The sequence below is a fragment of the Scyliorhinus torazame genome, chromosome 3 (assembly GCF_047496885.1).
Source record: "Scyliorhinus torazame isolate Kashiwa2021f chromosome 3, sScyTor2.1, whole genome shotgun sequence".
In the NCBI taxonomy this organism is placed as follows: domain Eukaryota; kingdom Metazoa; phylum Chordata; class Chondrichthyes; order Carcharhiniformes; family Scyliorhinidae; genus Scyliorhinus; species Scyliorhinus torazame.
The window spans coordinates 353,774,832-353,797,648 of NC_092709.1; the positions used below are offsets into that span (position 1 = coordinate 353,774,832).

Here is a 22,817-nt window from a genome sequence, read left to right on the forward strand (position 1 = left end):
TGTAGCTGTACTGGAACAGCTTGGCTGGGGGTGCGGCAAGTTCTGGAGCACAAGTCTTCAGTACTATTGCCGGGATATTGTCAGGGCCCATAGCCTTTGCAGTGTCCAGTGTCTTCAGCTGGTTCTTGATATCACGTGGAGTGAATCGTATTGGCTGAAGACGGACATCTGTGATGCTGGGACCTCTGGAGACCGAGACGGATCATCCACTCGGCATTTCTGGCTGAAGATTGTTGCGAATGCCTCAGCCTTGTCTTTTGCACAGATGTGCTGGGCTCCTCCATCATTGAGGATGGGGATATTTGTGGAGCCTCCTCCTCTAGTGAGTTGTTTAATTGTCCACCACCATTCACACCTGGATGTGGCAGGACGGCAGAGCTTAGATCTGATGTGTTTGTTGTGGAATCCCTTAGCTCTGTCTGGTACTTGCTGCTTATCCTGTTTGGAACACGAGTGGTCCTGTGTTGTAGTTTCACCAGGGCGACACCTCATTGTTCGGTCTGCCTGGTGTTGCTCCTGGCACGCTCTCCTGCACTCTTCATTGAACCAGGGCTGATCCCCTGGCTGGGTGGTAATGGTGGAGTGGGGGATATGCTGGGCCAGGAGGTTACAGATTGGGGTTGAACACAATTGGTGAGGATGAGGTCAAGTATGTTTTTCCCTCTTGTTGGTTCCTCACCACCTGCTGCAGTCCCAGTCTGGCAGCTCTGTCCTTTAGGACCCGGCCAGCTGGGTCTGTGGTGGTATTACCGAGCCAGTCTTGGGGATGGACAGTGAAGTCCTCACCCAGAGTATATTCTGTGCCCTTGCCACCCTCAGTGCTTCCTCCAAGTGGTGTTCAACATGGAGGAGAACCGATTCATCAGCTGAGGGGGGACATCCTATACCCTGTTCTCTCTCTTTTTCTCCACCTCTCTCTCATCCTGTTCTCCCTCTTTCCATCTCTTCCTGTGCCTCATTCTCTTTCCTTCTCTCTCTAGCCCCTCTCTGTTTGATTATTAACTGATGCACATGACTTTTGCCCTGACTCTCTGCCTCTTTTTCCAGGCGACCGTTACATTGTGGCTGACTGTGGTGGGGGCACGGTGGATCTCACGGTCCATCAGATCGAGCAGCCTCAGGGGACCCTGAAGGAACTCTACAAAGCATCAGGTGACGGCTCTGAAACCAGCCTGGTGACTAGGTGAACCGAGCGACCCTGACAGCAGCTATTGGGTAGCTCCATACTGCCTGGCGTATTCACCTTTTTAGGTAGAAATGATTTTGATGCTGAAATAACAGCTGGGAGGAAAGTAGTTGCATTTCGGTAGCGCCTTTCGCAATTCAAGAATGCCCTGCTCACAGTCAATGAAGTACTTGGTGTAGTCACTGCAGTAATATGTTAGAGAAGGGGAGCGGGCTACAGAGAGAGAGGCTGGATAACATGGCAGGAAAATTCCACAGAGCAAGATCCCCAAAACAGCAACACAGTCATAAGCAGACAATCAGTTTCAGCGATGTTTGGTTTGGGACAATTCCTCAGCTCTTCCAATGGGATCTTGTACATCCATGTGACTGGGGAGGTAGGGCAGCTCCCTCAGTACTACACTGCAAGCGTCAGCCTGGATTATAGACTCAGGTCTCCGGAGTGGAACTCAAAGTTATGACTTTCTGACTCCGAGAGGAGAGCCTACCAAGTGGGCAACCAAGCCTGGTACAATTTGGAGGATTCTTGGACGGGCATTTAACCTGTTCATTGGATCATAGATTATCATCATAGAATTTACAGTGCAGAAGGAGGCCATTCGGCCCATCGAGTCTGCACCGGCTCTTGGAAAGAGCACCCTACCCAAGGTCAACCCCTCCACCCTATCCCCATAACCCAGTAACCCCACCCAACACTAAGGGCAATTTTGGACACTAAGGGCAATTTATCATGGCCAATCCACCTAACCTGCACATCTTTGGACTGTGGGAGGAAACCGGAGCACCCGGAGGAAACCCACGCACACACGGGGAGGATGTGCAGACTCCGCACAGAGAGTGACCCAAGCCAGAATCGAGCCTGGGACCCTGGAGCTGTGAAGCAATTGTGCTGCCCACAATGCTACCGTGCTGCCCTTAGTGGACTACTTCTTCAAAAATACGATGCTGAAGTTTCGTCGACATCCTGGGCGGAATTCTCCGTAATCGGCACGATGTCCGCCGACCGGCGCCAAAGACGGCGCAAATCAGTCCGGCACGCGCCGCCCCAAAGGTGCGAAATCCTCCGCCCCTTAAGCGGCCGAGCCCTAACCTTGAGGGGCTAGGCCCGCGGCGGACTGATTTCTGCCCCGCCAGCTGGCGGGAAAGGCCTTTGGTGCCCCGCCAGCTGGCGCGGAATGACATTGCCGGGCGGCGCATGCGCGGGAGCGTCAGCGGACGTTCACGGCATCCCCGCGCATGCGCAGTGGAGGGGGTCTCTTCCGCCTCCGCCATGGTGGAGACCGTGGCGAAGGCGGAAGGAAAAGAGTGCCCCCACGGCACAGGCCCGCCCGCGGATCGGTGGGCCCCGATCGCGGGCCAGGCCATCGTGGGGGGCACACCCCCGGGGCCAGATCGCCCCGCGCCCCCCCCCCCAGGACCCCGGAGCCCACCCGCGCCGCATTGTCCCGGCGGTAAGAGAGGTGGTTTAATCCACGCTGGCGGGACAGGCATTCCAGCAGCGGGACTTCGGCCCATCCGGGCCGGAGAATCGCCGGGGGGGGGGGGGGGGGGGGGGGTCCGCCAACCGGCGCGGTGCGATTCCCGCCCCCGCCGAATATCCGTCGGAGAATCTTGCCCCCTATCTCAATGGAAAATCCCAAGGGGCTGTAACTCCTCCTGTACAATGTGGACAACATCGGATGGCACGGCAGCACAGTGGTTAGCACTGCTGCCTCACAGCACCCGGGTTCGATTCCCGGCTTGGGTCACTGTCTGTGCGGAGTCTGCACGTCCTCCCCGTGTCTGCGTGGGTTTCCTCCGGGTGCTCCGGTTTCCTCCCACAGTCCAGAGGTGCGCAGGTTAGGGTGGCTGGCCATGCTGACTTGTCCCTTAGTGTCCAGAGATGTGCAGGTTAGGTTACAGGAGTGGACGGGGGTCGGTGCAGACTCGGTGGGCCGAATGACCTCCTTCTGCGCTGTAGGGATTCTATGATTCTATGGACAGCATATTTCCTGCCTATTTTTACTTGCCCAGAGCATGTACTGGGCCCTTGTAAAAATATTACAGCAACTCTGTGCCTTGTTAAGGCAGATCAGAAAGTGTCTGCAGACACCCTGAGGCACGATCAATTGAACAAAGTCTAGAGTTGGATACAACTGAGGCTTTATTGCTCTAAGATGTGTGGCCTCCCACAGCAGCTGGCGAAATGGCTGCAGCATGGAGGACACGCATATTTATACTCCGCCTACTGGGCGGAGCCAGCAGGCCTACTGGCGAACCTGTAGTACAGGTCCTACCTTACATCACCTAATACAGGTGCAACAGCGGTTTACCACACACCCAGAGGCCAGGCCAGGCAGGGATGTATCTGAAGGACATTGGTGAGTTTTCACGACAATAAAGTATGTATTCTGGTGCTGGTCCTCAAATCACTTCACTGAATTTGCACACGACTGGCCAGAGAACCAGGGGCGCGGTATCTCTGGGTCAGCAGAGGTGCAACGGGCCAAGGGGCCTCCCTTTGTGCTGGATGAAGCAGCGAATTGCCATTGTGGGATTTGAACTCTTGACCTCTGCACTGCTCAGCCAGTACCGCATGCCCTGCCCCTTCCTGAGAGGATGTGAAAGACATTTGCACCAGAGAGAGAATTGGCTTTAAAAACACCGACAAAAATACTTGTCGGGTGTGTTTTCTTTTTGTCTTAATCTTGCTGCAAGGCTGCAGGGATCTGGCACAGGCCCCGACAGGAAACTAGGCCGGGCCTTCCTTCCTGTCGGGCGGTAGGAGCAGGGAGCTCTGGCACCACCTGGTGACCGTTTCATAAACTGACAGAGGCACTGAAATCCTGAACTCGGAATCACAGCGAAGAAATCACAAACTAACTCTTCGCAAGAGCGATTTAATCAGTCAGATCCCACTGGCCTCCCCTCCTATAGGCATGCAGGAACCTTGTTGAAAGACAATGGGAGCCCATGGAAATCAGGGGCAAATGGCCCAGTACACTAGATTACCAATTATTCCTTTCTCATTGCACAATGCCCAGTTTAGCATGAAGTGTTCTCCAGTTGGAATGAAGAGCTTGTCGTATGAGGAACGGTTGAGGACTCTGGGTCTGTACTCGTTAGAGTTTAGAAGGATGAGGGGGGATCTTATTGAAACTTACAGGATACTGCGAGGCCTGGATAGAGTGGACGTGGAGAGGATGTTTCCACTTGTAGGAAAAACTAGAAGCAGAGGACACAATCTCAGACTGAAGGGACGATCCTTTAAAACTGAGATGAGGAGGAATTTCTTCAGCCAGAGGGTGGTGAATCCGCAGAAGGCTGTGGAGGCCAAATCACTGAGTGTCTTTAAGACAGAGATAGATAGGTTCTTGATCAATAAGGGGATCAGGGGTTATGGGGCGAAGGCAGGAGAATGGGGATTAGAAAAATATCAGCCATAATTGAATGGCGGAGCAGACTCGATGGGCCGAGGGGCCTAATTCTGCTCCTATGTCTTATGGTGTAGAAAACCATCCTGTATGCTCTACTCACAACCCGGGCGGCACGGTAGCACAGTGGTTAGCACTGCTGCTTCACAGCTCCAGGGTCCTGGGTTCAAGTCCGGCCAGGGGTGACTGTGCGGGGTCTGCACGTTCTCCCCGTGTTTGCGTGAGTTTCCTCCGCCGGGTGCTCCGGTTTCCTCCCATTGTCCAAAGATGAGCGGGTTAGGTGGACTGGCCATGATAAATTGCCCTTAAGTGTCCAAAAAAGGTTAGGTGGGTTTACTGGGTTGCAGAGTTAGGGTGGATGTGTAGGCTGATGTAGGGTGCTCTTTCCAAGGGCCGGTGCAGACTCGATGGGCCGAATTGCCTCCTTCTGCACCGTAAATTCTATGATTCTATGAACTTGTGACATTCTGATTCCACGGGGAGTAAGCGATCCACAGCTGACATCATGGGTGCGATCTACCAGCCCCGAACGGGAGCGCGACATGGCCAATGGACACTGAGAGAAGCCTCCCGTGGGCTGCCCGGCAGCTAGTATGCCTCACGAGATCTACCCAGGTCTCACGAGCCGTCACAATCTGGTTCCCGTCCCTCGCACGCTTAAGTAGGTTTAAAACCCACGGGTGTGCTGACCTGGGATCTATCAGAATCCCGGCATCTACCGGCCTCCCCAGGGAGTCCACAGCCGGGCGCCGTTCAATACCGGTCCACGCAAACGTGGACCAGGCAGGACGGCAGCCGGGGACCTCCCGGGCCATCAGAGACCCCTGGGTGGTCAGGGACAGGAGCTGCCATGAATCCCGGCTGGTACTGCAAAGCCAGCGAGAGCGGTGCCCGGGTGGCACGGTCAAGGGTCAGGGCCCATGAAAGGAGGGTATAAAGCGCGGGGAGGTGCGGAGCGGGTATGAAGGGTCCTCCGAAGGTTGGTGTAGGTGAAGAGTGGGGGTCCTAGAAAGTGGGGAGGTGACCCGAGACCTGCAAAGGGGAGTCCCTCCGCGAATCCATAGTCATCGCTTGGGGGGTTGTTGGGTAATGCCCATTTGCGTGGGGGGAGGGGTGGGTGACATTGCCCATGATGATCGGGCTTTCCGTCCCGCAGTCCCATTTTCCAAGAGATCGGGGCACCCTTTCCAAACGGTGGCCCGACCTCGGAGGAGCGGGTATGGCCCGCGGATTAACTCCGCCTTGACCAGGGAGAAACTCTCCAGGCCCAAAAAAGTGATGACGGGCACGACCTACCGCCCAAAATGCAGGGCGCGTGGTACAATGCGGCTGGTGAATGATGGGAGATCCTACTCCTGGGATCTATCCAGCACACCACGCCTCGCCAGATCTCACCCGACCCAGCGAGTTGTTGTGAATCCTGCCCATTGTGGGCAGGGTCACTTTTTGGCAAATCAGCATATTAGAGCCAGACAGCTCGCCTCATTTCAATATGCCGTTCCCTGAGGGAACCAAGGCGACGGGATCTACCCCCTTCGCCCCGGAGACCTCGGGCGAGCTCTGTTCAGCATTGGTCTCCACAAACAGGGATGGACAGCACTGGTGGGGGTCTCCTAGGGGATTGGAAGCCCCTCCCGAGGCAGGCCCCTGAGGAGGCACTGCTGGCACCTCCAGCCTGGCACCCTGGCAGTGCCATCTGGTGCCAGCCTAGCATGGCCAAGTAGCCACGCTGGCGTTATTTGCATGGCGGTGGGGTTAAACGGGCTCGCTATACAACGTAGTTCCCATTTGGTTAAACCGCGCCCTGAGTGTGATTAGATAGCGGTGGGGAACTCGACGACAAGAGCTATGGTGAAACTCCCAGAAAACCCCACCACTAATGACACTTATAAACCTTTCCGTTAGATTCGCGCCCTTAGTCTTTACTCCCCTCCCGGTGTCAAACTTCCTCAAACTATAATGTCTCTTTCTGCAGGAGGACCATATGGAGCTGTTGGAGTGGACCTTGCCTTTGAGAAGATGCTATGCCAGATCTTTGGCACTGATTACATTGAGCGTTTCAAGGTGAAGCGACCGGCAGCGTGGGTAGATCTGATGATAGCTTTTGAGGCACGAAAACGGACGGCTTCCCCCAAGAGAGTGAATCCAATGAACATCTCCTTACCGTTCTCCTTCATCGACTACTACAGGAAGTGTAAAGGCCAGAGTGTGGAGACTGCACTGAAAAAGAACAGGTAACAAACAAACAGCGGGATTCTCATTCCCGACAGCCCCATTCTCCAGCTCGCCGCGTCCCCGCCGACAGCAGGATTCTCATTCCCGACAGTCCCATTTTCCATCTCGCCGCGTCCCCACCGGCAGCGGGATTCTCATTCCCGACAGTCCCATTTTCCAGCTCGCCGCGTCCCCGCCGACAGCGGGATTCTCATTCCCGACAGCCCCATTCTCCAGCTCGCCGCGTCCCCGCCGGCAGCGGGATTCTCCGTCCCGCAGTCCCATTTTCCAGCTCGCCGCGTCCCCGCCGACAGCGGGATTCTCCGTCCCGACAGTCCCATTTTCCAGCTCGCCACGTCTCCGCTGACAGCGGGATTCTCCTACCCGACAGCCCCATTTTCCAGCTCGCCGCGTCCCCACCGGCAGCGGGATTCTCATTCCCGACAGCCCCATTTTCCAGCTCGCCGCGTCCCCGCCGGCAGCGGGATTCTCCGACCCGACAGCCCCATTTTCCAGCTCGCCGCGTCCCCGCCGGCAGCGGGATTTTCCGACCCGACAGTCCCATTTTCCAGCTCGCCGCGTCCCCGCCGGCAGCGGGATTCTCCGACCCGACAGCCCCATTTTCCAGCTCGCCGCGTCCCCGCCGGCAGCGGGATTCTCATTCCCGACAGCCCCATTTTCCAGCTCGCAGCGTCCCCGCCGACAGCGGGATTCTCATTCCCGACAGTCCCATTTTCCAGCTCGCTGCGTCCCCGCCGGCAGCGGGATTCTCATTCCCGACAGCCCCATTCTCCAGCTCGCCGCGTCCCCACCGGCAGCGGGATTCTCCGACCCGACAGCCCCATTTTCCAGCTCGCCGCGTCCCCGCCGGCAGCGGGATTCTCCGACCCGACAGCCCCATTTTCCAGCTCGCCGCGTCCCCGCCGGCAGCTGGATTCTCTGACCCGACAGCCCCATTTTCCAGCTCGCCGCGTCCCCGCCGGCAGCGGGATTCTCCGACCCGACAGCCCCATTTTCCAGCTCGCCGCGTCCCCGCAGGCAGCGGGATTGTAATTCCCGACAGCCCCATTTTCCAGCTCGCCGCGTCCCCGCCGGCAGCGGGATTCTCCGACCCGACAGCCCCATTTTCCAGCTCGCCGCGTCCCCGCCGGCAGCGGGATTCTCCGTCCCGACAACCCCATTTTCCAGCTCGCCGCATCCCCGCCGGCAGCGGGATTCTCCGACCCGACAGTCCCATTTTCCAGCTCGCCGCGTCCCCGCCGGCAGCGGGATTCTCATTCCCGACAGCCCCATTTTCCAGCTCGCCGCGTCCCCGCCGGCAGCGGGATTCTCATTCCCGACAGCCCCATTTTCCAGCTCGGCGCATCCCCGCCGGCAGCGGGATTCTCCGACCCGACAGCCCCATTTTCCAGCTCGCCGCGTCCCCGCCGGCAGCGGGATTCTCATTCCCGACAGCCCCATTTTCCAGCTCGCCGCGTCCCCGCCGGCAGCGGGATTCTCATTCCCGACAGTCCCATTTTCCAGCTCGCCGCGTCCCCGCCGACAGCGGGATTCTCCGACGCGACAGTCCCATTTTCCAGCTCGCCGCGTCCCCGCCGGCAGCGGGATTCTCCGACCCGACAGCCCCATTTTCCAGCTCGCCGCGTCCCCGCCGGCAGCGGGATTCTCATTCCCGACAGCCCCATTTTCCAGCTCGCCGCGTCCCCGCCGGCAGCGGGATTCTCATTCCCGACAGCCCCATTTTCCAGCTCGCCGCGTCCCCGCCGGCAGCGGGATTCTCATTCCCGACAGCCCCATTCTCCAGCTCGCCGCATCCCCGCCGGCAGCGGGATTCTCATTCCCGACAGTCCCATTTTCCAGCTCGCCACGTCCCCGCCGGCAGCGGGATTCTCATTCCCGACAGCCCCATTTTCCAGCTCGCCGCGACCCCGCCGGCAGCGGGATTCTCATTCCCGACAGCCCCATTTTCCAGCTCGCCGCGACCCCGCCTGCAGCGGGATTCTCCGACCCGACAGCCCCATTTTCCAGCTCGCCGCGTCCCCACCGGCTGCGGGATTCTCATTCCCGACAGCCCCATTTTCCAGCTCGCCGCGTCCCCGCCGGCAGCGGGATTCTCCGACCCGACAGCCCCATTTTCCAGCTCGCCGCGTCCCCGCCGGCAGCGGGATTTTCCGACCCGACAGTCCCATTTTCCAGCTCGCCGCGTCCCCGCCGGCAGCGGGATTCTCCGACCCGACAGCCCCATTTTCCAGCTCGCCGCGTCCCCGCCGGCAGCGGGATTCTCATTCCCGACAGCCCCATTTTCCAGCTCGCAGCGTCCCCGCCGACAGCGGGATTCTCATTCCCGACAGTCCCATTTTCCAGCTCGCTGCGTCCCCGCCGGCAGCGGGATTCTCATTCCCGACAGCCCCATTCTCCAGCTCGCCGCGTCCCCACCGGCAGCGGGATTCTCCGACCCGACAGCCCCATTTTCCAGCTCGCCGCGTCCCCGCCGGCAGCGGGATTCTCCGACCCGACAGCCCCATTTTCCAGCTCGCCGCGTCCCCGCCGGCAGCTGGATTCTCTGACCCGACAGCCCCATTTTCCAGCTCGCCGCGTCCCCGCCGGCAGCGGGATTCTCCGACCCGACAGCCCCATTTTCCAGCTCGCCGCGTCCCCGCAGGCAGCGGGATTGTAATTCCCGACTGCCCCATTTTCCAGCTCGCCGCGTCCCCGCCGGCAGCGGGATTCTCCGACCCGACAGCCCCATTTTCCAGCTCGCCGCGTCCCCGCCGGCAGCGGGATTCTCCGTCCCGACAACCCCATTTTCCAGCTCGCCGCATCCCCGCCGGCAGCGGGATTCTCCGACCCGACAGTCCCATTTTCCAGCTCGCCGCGTCCCCGCCGGCAGCGGGATTCTCATTCCCGACAGCCCCATTTTCCAGCTCGCCGCGTCCCCGCCGGCAGCGGGATTCTCATTCCCGACAGCCCCATTTTCCAGCTCGGCGCATCCCCGCCGGCAGCGGGATTCTCCGAACCGACAGCCCCATTTTCCAGCTCGCCGCGTCCCCGCCGGCAGCGGGATTCTCATTCCCGACAGCCCCATTTTCCAGCTCGCCGCGTCCCCGCCGGCAGCGGGATTCTCATTCCCGACAGTCCCATTTTCCAGCTCGCCGCGTCCCCGCCGGCAGCGGGATTCTCATTCCCGACAGCCCCATTTTCCAGCTCGCCGCGTCCCCGCCGGCAGCGGGATTCTCATTCCCGACAGCCCCATTCTCCAGCTCGCCGCATCCCCGCCGGCAGCGGGATTCTCATTCCCGACAGTCCCATTTTCCAGCTCGCCACGTCCCCGCCGGCAGCGGGATTCTCATTCCCGACAGCCCCATTTTCCAGCTCGCCGCGACCCCGCCGGCAGCGGGATTCTCATTCCCGACAGCCCCATTTTCCAGCTCGCCGCGACCCCGCCTGCAGCGGGATTCTCCGACCCGACAGCCCCATTTTCCAGCTCGCCGCGTCCCCGCCGGCAGCGGGATTCTCATTCCCGACAGCCCCATTTTCCAGCTCGCCGCGTCCCCGCCGGCAGCGGGATTCTCATTCCCGACAGTCCCATTTTCCAGCTCGCCGCGTCCCCGCTGACAGCGGGATTCTCCGACCCGACAGTCCCATTTTCCAGCTCGCCGCGTCCCCGCCGGCAGCGGGATTCTCATTCCCGACAGTCCCATTTTCCAGCTCGCCGCGTCCCCGCCGACAGCGGGATTCTCATTCCCGACAGTCCCATTTTCCAGCTCGCCGCGTCCCCGCTGACAGCGGGATTCTCCGACCCGACAGTCCCATTTTCCAGCTCGCCGCGTCCCCGCCGGCAGCGGGATTCTCCGACCCGACAGCCCCATTTTCCAGCTCGCCGCGTCCCCGCCGGCAGCGGGATTCTCCGACCCGACAGCCCCATTTTCCAGATCGGCGCGTCCCCGCCGGCAGCGGGATTCTCATTCCCGACAGCCCCATTTTCCAGCTCGCCGCGTCCCCGCCGGCAGCGGGATTCTCATTCCCGACAGCCCCATTTTCCAGCTCGCCACGTCCCCACCGGCAGCGGGATTCTCATTCCCGACAGCCCCATTTTCCAGCTCGCCGCGTCCCCGCCGGCAGCGGGATTCTCATTCCCGACAGCCCCATTTTCCAGCTCGCCACGTCCCCGCCGGCAGCGGGATTCTCATTCCCGACAGCCCCATTTTCCAGCTCGCCACGTCACCGCCGGCAGCGGGATTCTCCGACCCGACAGCCCCATTTTCCAGCTCGCCACGTCACCGCCGGCAGCGGGATTCTCCGACCCGACAGCCACATTTTCCACTTCGCCGCGTCCCCGCCGGCAGCGGGATTCTCATTCCCGACAGCCCCATTTTCCATCTCGCCGCGTCCCCGCCGGCAGCGGGATTCTCATTCCCGACAGCCCCATTTTCCAGCTCGCCGCGTCCCCGCCGACAGCGGTATTCTCATTCCCGACAGCCCCATTTTCCAGCTCGCCGCGTCCCCGCCGGCAGCGGGATTCTCATTCCCGACAGCCCCATTTTCCAGCTCGCCGCGTCCCCGCCGGCAGCGGGATTGTCATTCCCGACAGCCCCATTTTCCAGCTCGCCGCGTCACCGCCGGCAGCGGGATTCTCCGACCCGACAGCCCCATTTTCCAGCTCCCCGCCGGCAGCGGGATTCTCCGACCCGACAGCCCCATTTTCCAGCTCGCCGCGTCCCCGCCGGCAGCGGGATTCTCATTCCCGACAGCCCCATTCTCCAGCTCGCCGCATCCCGGCCGGCAGCGGGATTCTCCGACCCGACAGCCCCATTTTCCAGCTCGCCGCGTCCCCGCCGGCAGCGGGATTCTCATTCCCGACAGTCCCATTTTCCAGCTCTCCGCGTCCCCGCCGGCAGCGGGATTCTCATTCCCGACAATCCCATTTTCCAGCTCGCCGCGTCCCCGCTGACAGCGGGATTCTCCGACCCGACAGTCCCATTTTCCAGCTCGCCGCGACCCCGCCGGCAGCGGGATTCTCATTCCCGACAGTCCCATTTTCCAGCTCGCCGCGTCCCCGCCGGCAGCGGGATTCTCATTCCCGACAGTCCCATTTTCCAGCTCGCCGCTCCCCGCCGGCAGCTGGATTCTCCGACCCGACAGCCCCATTTTCCAGCTCGCCGCGTCCCCCCCGGCAGCGAGATTCTCCGACCCGGCAGCCCCATTTTCCAGCTCGCCGCCTCCCCGCCGGCAGCGGGATTCTCCGACCCGACAGCCCCATTTTCCAGCTCGCCGCGTCCCCGCCGGCAGCGGGATTCTCCGTCCCGACAGTCCCATTTTCCAGCTCGTCGCGTCCCCGCCGGCAGCGGGATTCTCTTACCCGACAGTCCCATTTTCCCGCTTGCCGCGTCCCCCCCGGCAGCGGGATTCTCCGACCCGGCAGCCCCATTTTCCAGCTCACCGCGTCCCCGCCGGCAGCGGGATTCTCCGACCCGACAGCCCCATTTTCCAGCTCGCCGCGTCCCCGGGGGCAGCGGGATTCTCCGACCCGACAGCCCCATTTTCCAGCTCGCCGCGTCCCCGGGGGCAGCGGGATTCTCCGAACCGGCAGCCCCATTTTCCAGCTCGCCGCGTCCCCGCCGGCATCGGGATTCTCCGACCCGACAGCCCCATTTTCCAGCTCGCCACGTCCCCGCCGGCAGCGGGATTCTCATTCCCGACAGCCCCATTTTCCAGCTCGACCCGACCCCGCCGGCAGCGGGATTCTCATTCCCGACAGCCCCATTTTCCAGCTCGCCACGTCCCCGCCGGCAGCGGGATTCTCATTCCCGACAGTCCCATTTTCCAGCTCTCCGCGGCCCCGCCGGCAGTGGGATTCTCATTCCCGACAATCCCATTTTCCAGCTCGCCGCGTCCCCGCCGGCAGCGGGATTCTCATTCCCGACAGTCCCATTTTCCAGCTCGCCGCGTCCCCGCTGACAGCGGGATTCTCCAACCCGACAGTCCCATTTTCCAGCTCGCCGCGTCCCCGCCGGCAGCGGGATTCTCATTCCCGAAAGTCCCATTTTCCAGCTCGCCGCGTCCCCGCCGACAGCGGGAATCTCATTCCCGACAGTCCCATTTTCCAGCTCGCCGCGTCCCCGCTGACAGCGGGATTCTCCGACCCTACAGCCCCATTTTCCAGCTCGCCGCGTCCCCGCCGACAGCGGGATTCTCCGACCCGACAGCCCCATTTTCCAGCTCGCCGCGTCCCCGCCGGCAGCGGGATTCTCATTCCCGACAGCCCCATTTTCCAGCTCGCCGCGTCCCCGCCGGCAGCGGGATTCTCCGACCCGACAGCCCCATTTTCCAGCTCGCCGCGTCCCCGCCGGCAGCGGGATTCTCATTCCCGACAGCCCCATTTTCCAGCTCGCCACGTCCCCGCCGGCAGCGGGATTCTCATTCCCGACAGTCCCATTTTCCAGCTCGCCGCGTCCCCGCCGGCAGCGGGATTCTCATTCCCGACAGTCCCATTTTCCAGCTCGCCGCGTCCCCGCCGGCAGCTGGATTCTCCGACCCGACAGCCCCATTTTCCAGCTCCCCGCCGGCAGCGGGATTCTCCGACCCGACAGCCCCATTTTCCAGCTCGCCACGTCCCCACCGGCAGTGGGATTCTCCGTCCCGACAGTCCCATTTTCCAGCTCGTCGCGTCCCCGCCGGCAGCGGGATTCTCTTACCCGACAGTCCCATTTTCCAGCTCGCCGCGTCCCCGCCGACAGCGGGATTCTCCGACCCGACAGCCACATTTTCCAGCTCGCCGCGTCCCCCCCGGCAGCGGGATTCTCCGACCCGACAGCCCCATTTTCCAGCTCGCCGCGTCCCCACCGGCAGCGGGATTCTCCGTCCCGACAGTCCCATTTTCCAGCTCGCCGCGTCCCCGCCGGCAGCGGGATTCTCCGACCCGACAGCCCCATTTTCCAGCTCGCGCGTCTGCCGGCATCGGGATTCTCCGACCCGACAGCTGCATTTTCCAACTCGCGCGTCCGCCGGCAGCGGGATTCTCATTCCCGAAAGTCCCATTTTCCAGCTCGCCGCGTCCCCGCCGACAGCGGGAATCTCATTCCCGACAGTCCCATTTTCCAGCTCGCCGCGTCCCCGCTGACAGCGGGATTCTCCGACCCTACAGCCCCATTTTCCAGCTCGCCGCGTCCCCGCCGACAGCGGGATTCTCCGACCCGACAGCCCCATTTTCCAGCTCGCCGCGTCCCCGCCGGCAGCGGGATTCTCATTCCCGACAGCCCCATTTTCCAGCTCGCCGCGTCCCCGCCGGCAGCGGGATTCTCCGACCCGACAGCCCCATTTTCCAGCTCGCCGCGTCCCCGCCGGCAGCGGGATTCTCATTCCCGACAGCCCCATTTTCCAGCTCGCCACGTCCCCGCCGGCAGCGGGATTCTCATTCCCGACAGTCCCATTTTCCAGCTCGCCGCGTCCCCGCCGGCAGCGGGATTCTCATTCCCGACAGTCCCATTTTCCAGCTCGCCGCGTCCCCGCCGGCAGCTGGATTCTCCGACCCGACAGCCCCATTTTCCAGCTCCCCGCCGGCAGCGGGATTCTCCGACCCGACAGCCCCATTTTCCAGCTCGCCACGTCCCCACCGGCAGTGGGATTCTCCGTCCCGACAGTCCCATTTTCCAGCTCGTCGCGTCCCCGCCGGCAGCGGGATTCTCTTACCCGACAGTCCCATTTTCCAGCTCGCCGCGTCCCCGCCGACAGCGGGATTCTCCGACCCGACAGCCACATTTTCCAGCTCGCCGCGTCCCCCCCGGCAGCGGGATTCTCCGACCCGGCAGCCCCATTTTCCAGCTCGCCACGTCCCCACCGGCAGTGGGATTCTCATTCCCGACAGTCCCATTTTCCAGCTCGCCGCGTCCCCGCCGGCAGCGGGATTCTCCGACCCGACAGCCCCATTTTCCAGCTCGCCGCGTCCCCACCGGCAGCGGGATTCTCCGTCCCGACAGTCCCATTTTCCAGCTCGCCGCGTCCCCGCCGGCAGCGGGATTCTCCGACCCGACAGCCCCATTTTCCAGCTCGCGCGTCCGCCGGCATCGGGATTCTCCGACCCGACAGCTGCATTTTCCAACTCGCGCGTCCGCCGGCAGCGGGATTCTCATTCCCGACAGCTGCATTGTCCAGCTCGCCGCGTCCCCGCCGGCAGCGGGATTCTCCGACCCGACAGTCCCATTTTCCAGCTCGACACGTCCCCGTCGGCAGCGGGATTCTCCGACCCGACAGCCCCATTTTCCAGCTTGCGCGTCCGCCGGCAGCGGGATTCTCCGACCCGACAGTCCCATTCTCCAGCTCGCCGCGTCCCCGCCGGCAGCGGGATTCTCATTCCCGACAGCCCCATTCTCCAGCTCGCCGCGACCCCGCCGGCAGCGGGATTCTCCGACCCGACAGCCACATTTTCCACTTCGCCGCGTCCCCGCCGGCAGCGGGATTCTCATTCCCAACAGCCCCATTCTCCAGCTCGCCGCGTCCCCGCCGGCAGCGGGATTCTCATTCCCGACAGCCCCATTCTCCAGCTCGCCGCTACCCCGCCGGCAGCGGGATTCTCATTCCCGACAGCTGCATTTTCCAGCTCGCCGCGTCCCCGCCGGCAGCGGGATTCTCCGACCCGACAGCCCCATTTTCCAGCTCGCCGCGTCCCCGCCGGCAGCGGGATTGTCATTCCCGACAGCCCCATTTTCCAGCTCGCCGCGTCACCGCCGGCAGCGGGATTCTCCGACCCGACAGCCCCATTTTCCAGCTCCCCGCCGGCAGCGGGATTCTCCGACCCGACAGCCCCATTTTCCAGCTCGCCGCGTCCCCGCCGGCAGCGGGACTCTCATTCCCGACAGCCCCATTCTCCAGCTCGCCGCATCCCGGCCGGCAGCGGGATTCTCCGACCCGACAGCCCCATTTTCCAGCTCGCCGCGTCCCCGCCGGCAGCGGGATTCTCATTCCCGACAGTCCCATTTTCCAGCTCTCCGCGTCCCCGCCGGCAGCGGGATTCTCATTCCCGACAATCCCATTTTCCAGCTCGCCGCGTCCCCGCTGACAGCGGGATTCTCCGACCCGACAATCCCATTTTCCAGCTCGCCGCATCCCCGCCGGCAGCGGGATTCTCATTCCCGACAGTCACATTTTCTAGCTCGCCGCGTCCCCGCCGACAGCAGGATTCTCATTCCCGACAGTCCCATTTTCCAGCTCGCCGCGTCCCCGCTGACAGCGGGATTCTCCGACCCTACAGCCCCATTTTCGAGCTCGCCGCGTCCCCGCTGACAGCGGGATTCTCCGACCCTACAGCCCCATTTTCCAGCTCGCCGCGTCCCCGCCGGCAGCGGGTTTCTCCGAGCCGACAGCCCCATTTTCCAGCTCGCCGCGTCTCCGCCGACAGCGGGATTCTCATTCCCGACAGTCCCATTTTCCAGCTCGCCGCGTCCCCGCTGACAGCGGGATTCTCCGACCCTACAGCCCCATTTTCGAGCTCGCCGCGTCCCCGCTGACAGCGGGATTCTCCGACCCTACAGCCCCATTTTCCAGCTCGCCGCGTCCCCGCCGGCAGCGGGTTTCTCCGACCCGACAGCCCCATTTTCCAGCTCGCCGCGTCCCCGCCGGCAGCGGGAATCTCATTCCCGACAGCCCCATTTTCCAGCTCGCCGCGTCTCCGCCGGCAGCGGGATTCTCATTCCCGACAGCCCCATTTTCCAGCTCGCCGCATCCCCGCCGGCAGCGGGATTCTCATTCCCGACAGCCCCATTTTCCAGCTCGCCGCGTCCCCGCCGGCAGCGGGATTCTCCGACCCGACAGCCCCATTTTCCAGCTCACCGCGTCCCCGGGGGCAGCGGGATTCTCTGACCCGACAGCCCCATTTTCCAGCTCGCCACGTCCCCGCCGGCAGCGGGATTCTCATTCCCGACAGCCCCATTTTCCAGCTCGCCGCGACCCCGCCGGCAGCGGGAATCTCATTCCCGACAGCCCCATTTTCCAGCTCGCCGCGTCCCCGCCGACAGCGGGATTCTCATTCCCGACAGTCCCATTTTCCAGCTCGCCGCGTCCCCGCCGGCAGCGGGATTCTCATTCCCGACAGCCCCATTTTCCAGCTCGCCGCGTCCCCGCCGGCAGCGGGATTCTCATTCCCGACAGTCCCATTTTCCAGCTCGCCGCGTCCCCGCTGACAGCGGGATTCTCCGACCCGACAGTCCCATTTTCCAGCTCGCCGCGTCCCCGCCGGCAGCGGGATTCTCATTCCCGACAGTCCCATTTTCCAGCTCGCCGCGTCCCCGCCGACAGCGGGATTCTCATTCCCGACAGTCCCATTTTCCAGCTCGCCGCGTCCCCGCTGACAGCGGGATTCTCCGACCCGACAGTCCCATTTTCCAGCTCGCCGCGTCCCTGCCGGCAGCGGGATTCTCCGACCCGACAGCCCCATTTTCCAGCTCGCCACGTCCCCGCCGGCAGCGGGATTCTCCGACCCGACAGCCCCATTTTCCAGATCGCCGCGTCCCCGCCGGCAGCGGGATTCTCATTCCCGACAGCCCCATTTTCCAGCTCGCCGCGTCCCCGCCGGCAGCGGGATTCTCATTCCCGACAGCCCCATTTTCCAGCTCGCCGCGTCCCCACCGGCAGCGAGATTCTCATTCCCGACAGCCCCATTTTCCAGCTCGCCACGTCCCCACCGGCAGCGGGATTCTCCGACCCGGCAGCCCCATTTTCCAGCTCGCCGCGTCCCCGCCGGCAGCGGGATTCTCATTCCCGACAGCCCCATTTTCCAGCTCGCCGCGTCCCCACCGGCAGCGGGATTCTGCGACCCGACAGCCCCATTTTCCAGCTCGCCGCGTCCCCGCCGGCAGCGGGATTCTCATTCCCGACAGCCCCATTTTCCAGCTCGCCACGTCCCCGCCGGCAGCGGGATTCTCATTCCCGACAGTCCCATTTTCCAGCTCGCCGCGACCCCGCCGGCAGCGGGATTCTCATTCCCGACAGTCCCATTTTCCAGCTCGCCGCGTCCCCGCCGGCAGCGGGATTCTCATTCCCGACAGTCCCATTTTCCAGCTCGCCGCTCCCCGCCGGCAGCTGCATTCTCCGACCCGACAGCCCCATTTTCCAGCTCGCCGCGTCCCCCCCGGCAGCGAGATTCTCCGACCCGGCAGCCCCATTTTCCAGCTCGCCGCCTCACCGCCGGCAGCGGGATTCTCCGACCCGACAGCCCCATTTTCCAGCTCGCCGCGTCCCCGCCGGCAGCGGGATTCTCCGTCCCGACAGTCCCATTTTCCAGCTCGTCGCGTCCCCGCCGGCAGCGGGATTCTCATTCCCGACAGTCCCATTTTCCAGCTCGCCGCGTCCCCGCTGACAGCGGGATTCTCCGACCCGACAGTCCCATTTTCCAGCTCGCCGCGTCCCCGCCGGCAGCGGGATTCTCATTCCCGACAGTCCCATTTTCCAGCTCGCCGCGTCCCCGCCGACAGCGGGATTCTCATTCCCGACAGTCCCATTTTCCAGCTCGCCGCGTCCCCGCTGACAGCGGGATTCTCCGACCCGACAGTCCCATTTTCCAGCTCACCGCGTCCCCGCCGGCAGCGGGATTCTCCGACCCGACAGCCCCATTTTCCAGCTCGCCGCGTCCCCGGGGGCAGCGGGATTCTCCGACCCGACAGCCCCATTTTCCAGCTCGCCACGTCCCCGCCGGCAGCGGGATTCTCATTCCCGACAGCCCCATTTTCCAGCTCGCCGCGACCCCGCCGGCAGCGGGATTCTCCGACCCCACAGCCCCATTTTCCAGCTCGCCACGTCCCCGTCGGCAGCGGGATTCTCATTCCCGACAGCCCCATTTTCCAGCTCGCCGCGTCCCCGCCGGCAGCGGGATTCTCATTCCCGACAGCCCCATTTTCCAGCTCGCCGCGACCCCGCCGGCAGCGGGATTCTCATTCCCGACAGCCCCATTTTCCAGCTCGCCGCGTCCCCGCCGGCAGCGGGATTCTCCGTCCCGACAGCCCCATTTTCCAGCTCCCCGCCGGCAGCGGGATTATCCGACCCTACAGCCCCATTTTCCAGCTCGCCGCGACCCCGCCGGCAGCGGGATTCTCATTCCCGACAGCCCCATTTTCCAGCTCCGCGCCGGCAGCGGGATTCTCATTCCCGACAGCCGCATTTTCCAGCTCGCCGCGTCCCCGCCGGCAGCGGGATTCTCCGTCCCGACAGCCCCATTTTCCAGCTCGCCGCGTCCCCGCCGGCAGCGGGATTCTCATTCCCGACAGTCCCATTTTCCAGCTCGCCACTTCCCCGCCGGCAGCGGGATTCTCCGACCCGACAGCCCCATTTTCCAGCTCCCCGCCGGCAGCGGGATTCTCATTCCCGACAGTCCCATTTTCCAGCTCGCCGCGTCCCCGCCGACAGCAGGATTCTCCGACCCGACAGCCCCATTTTCCAGCTCGCCGCGTCCCCGCCGGCAGCGGGATTCTCCGACCCGACAGCCCCATTTTCCAGCTCGCCGCGTCCCCGCCGGCAGCGGGATTCTCATTCCCGACAGCCCCATTCTCCAGCTCGCCGCATCCCCGCCGGCAGCGGGATTCTCCGACCCGACAGCCCCATTCTGCAGCTCGCCGCGTCCCCGCCGGCAGCGGGATTCTCATTCCCGACAGCCCCATTCTCCAGCTCGCCACGTCCCCGCCGGCAGCGTGATTCTCCGACCCGACAGCCCCATTTTCCAGCTCGCCGCGTCCCCGCCGGCAGCGGGATTCTCATTCCCGACACCCCCATTTTCCAGCTCGCAGCGACCCCGCCGACAGCGGGATTCTCCGACCCGACAGCCCCATTTTCCACTTCGCCGCGTCCCCGCCGGCAGCGGGATTCTCCGTCCCGACAGCCCCATTTTCCACTTCGCCGCGTCACCGCCGGCAGCGGGATTCTCCGACCCGACAGTCCCATTTTCCAGCTCGCCGCGTCCCCGCCGACAGCGGGATTCTCCGTCCCGACAGCCCCATTTTCCAGCTCGCCACGTCCCCGCCGGCAGCGGGATTCTCCGACCCGACAGTCCCATTTTCCAGCTCGCCGCGTCCCCGCCAGCAGCGGGATTCTCATTCCCGACAGCCCCATTTTCCAGCTCGCCGCGACCCCGCCGGCAGCGGGATTCTCCGACCCGACAGCCCCATTTTCCAGCTCGCCACGTCCCCACCGGCAGTGGGATTCTCCGTCCCGACAGTCCCATTTTCCAGCTCGTCGCGTCCCCGCCGGCAGCGGGATTCTCTTACCCGACAGTCCCATTTTCCAGCTCGCCGCGTCCCCGCCGACAGCGGGATTCTCCGACCCGACAGCCACATTTTCCAGCTCGCCGCGTCCCCCCCGGCAGCGGGATTCTCCGACCCGGCAGCCCCATTTTCCAGCTCGCCACGTCCCCACCGGCAGTGGGATTCTCATTCCCGACAGTCCCATTTTCCAGCTCGCCGCGTCCCCGCCGGCAGCGGGATTCTCCGACCCGACAGCCCCATTTTCCAGCTCGCCGCGTCCCCACCGGCAGCGGGATTCTCCGTCCCGACAGTCCCATTTTCCAGCTCGCCGCGTCCCCGCCGGCAGCGGGATTCTCCGACCCGACAGCCCCATTTTCCAGCTCGCGCGTCCGCCGGCATCGGGGTTCTCCGTCCCGACAGCTGCATTTTCCAACTCGCGCGTCCGCCGGCAGCGGGATTCTCATTCCCGACAGCTGCATTGTCCAGCTCGCCGCGTCCCCGCCGGCAGCGGGATTCTCCGACCCGACAGCCCCATTATCCAGCTCGCCGCGTCCCCGCCGGCAGCGGGATTCTCATTCCCGACAGTCCCATTTTCCAGCTCTGCGCGTCCCCGCCGGCAGCGGGATTCTCATTCCCGACAATCCCATTTTCCAGCTCGCCGCGTCCCCGCTGACAGCGGGATTCTCCGACCCGACAATCCCATTTTCCAGCTCGCCGCATCCCCGCCGGCAGCGGGATTCTCATTCCCGACAGTCACATTTTCTAGCTCGCCGCGTCCCCGCCGACAGCGGGATTCTCATTCCCGACAGTCCCATTTTCCAGCTCGCCGCGTCCCCGCTGACAGCGGGATTCTCCGACCCTACAGCCCCATTTTCGAGCTCGCCGCGTCCCCGCTGACAGCGGGATTCTCCGACCCTACAGCCCCATTTTCCAGCTCGCCGCGTCCCCGCCGGCAGCGGGTTTCTCCGAGCCGACAGCCCCATTTTCCAGCTCGCCGCGTCCCCGCCGACAGCGGGATTCTCATTCCCGACAGTCCCATTTTCCAGCTCGCCGCGTCCCCGCTGACAGCGGGATTCTCCGACCCTACAGCCCCATTTTCGAGCTCGCCGCGTCCCCGCTGACAGCGGGATTCTCCGACCCTACAGCCCCATTTTCCAGCTCGCCGCGTCCCCGCCGGCAGCGGGTTTCTCCGACCCGACAGCCCCATTTTCCAGCTCGCCGCGTCCCCGCCGGCAGCGGGATTCTCATTCCCGACAGCCCCATTTTCCAGCTCGCCGCGTCTCCGCCGGCAGCGGGATTCTCATTCCCGACAGCCCCATTTTCCAGCTCGCCGCGTCCCCGCCGGCAGCGGGATTCTCATTCCCGACAGCCCCATTTTCCAGCTCGCCGCGTCCCCGCCGGCAGCGGGATTCTCCGACCCGACAGCCCCATTTTCCAGCTCACCGCGTCCCCGGGGGCAGCGGGATTCTCTGACCCGACAGCCCCATTTTCCAGCTCGCCACGTCCCCGCCGGCAGCGGGATTCTCATTCCCGACAGCCCCATTTTCCAGCTCGCCGCGACCCCGCCGGCAGCGGGAATCTCATTCCCGACAGCCCCATTTTCCAGCTCGCCGCGTCCCCGCCGACAGCGGGATTCTCATTCCCGACAGTCCCATTTTCCAGCTCGCCGCGTCCCCGCCGGCAGCGGGATTCTCATTCCCGACAGCCCCATTTTCCAGCTCGCCGCGTCCCCGCCGGCAGCGGGATTCTCATTCCCGACAGTCCCATTTTCCAGCTCGCCGCGTCCCCGCTGACAGCGGGATTCTCCGACCCGACAGTCCCATTTTCCAGCTCGCCGCGTCCCCGCCGGCAGCGGGATTCTCATTCCCGACAGTCCCATTTTCCAGCTCGCCGCGTCCCCGCCGACAGCGGGATTCTCATTCCCGACAGTCCCATTTTCCAGCTCGCCGCGTCCCCGCTGACAACGGGATTCTCCGACCCGACAGTCCCATTTTCCAGCTCGCCGCGTCCCTGCCGGCAGCGGGATTCTCCGACCCGACAGCCCCATTTTCCAGCTCGCCACGTCCCCGCCGGCAGCGGGATTCTCCGACCCGACAGCCCCATTTTCCAGATCACCGCGTCCCCGCCGGCAGCGGGATTCTCATTCCCGACAGCCCCATTTTCCAGCTCGCCGCGTCCCCGCCGGCAGCGGGATTCTCATTCCCGACAGCCCCATTTTCCAGCTCGCCGCGTCCCCACCGGCAGCGAGATTCTCATTCCCGACAGCCCCATTTTCCAGCTCGCCACGTCCCCACCGGCAGCGGGATTCTCCGACCCGGCAGCCCCATTTTCCAGCTCGCCGCGTCCCCGCCGGCAGCGGGATTCTCATTCCCGACAGCCCCATTTTCCAGCTCGCCGCGTCCCCACCGGCAGCGGGATTCTGCGACCCGACAGCCCCATTTTCCAGCTCGCCGCGTCCCCGCCGGCAGCGGGATTCTCATTCCCGACAGCCCCATTTTCCAGCTCGCCACGTCCCCGCCGGCAGCGGGATTCTCATTCCCGACAGTCCCATTTTCCAGCTCGCCGCGACCCCGCCGGCAGCGGGATTCTCATTCCCGACAGTCCCATTTTCCAGCTCGCCGCGTCCCCGCCGGCAGCGGGATTCTCATTCCCGACAGTCCCATTTTCCAGCTCGCCGCTCCCCGCCGGCAGCTGCATTCTCATTCCCGACAGTCCCATTTTCCAGCTCGCCGCGTCCCCGCCGGCAGCGGGATTCTCATTCCCGACAGTCCCATTTTCCAGC

At 63.7% G+C, this 22,817-nt stretch overlaps 2 protein-coding genes across 3 annotated transcripts in view; both read left to right on the forward strand.

Annotated features, from left to right (window-relative positions):
• Positions 1–22,817, forward strand: part of LOC140409346 (serine protease HTRA2, mitochondrial-like) — a 431,863-nt gene that overhangs the window by 201,470 nt on the left and 207,576 nt on the right. The gene's annotated exons all lie outside the window — the stretch shown is intronic.
• Positions 1–22,817, forward strand: part of LOC140409344 (heat shock 70 kDa protein 12A-like) — an 83,365-nt gene that overhangs the window by 36,403 nt on the left and 24,145 nt on the right. For both annotated transcript variants that reach the window (XM_072497760.1, XM_072497761.1), the window contains exons 5-6: positions 1,048–1,152; positions 6,574–6,832. In XM_072497760.1, the coding sequence (XP_072353861.1) occupies positions 1,048–1,152; positions 6,574–6,832 (364 nt within the window). The remainder of the gene's footprint in view (positions 1–1,047; positions 1,153–6,573; positions 6,833–22,817) is intronic.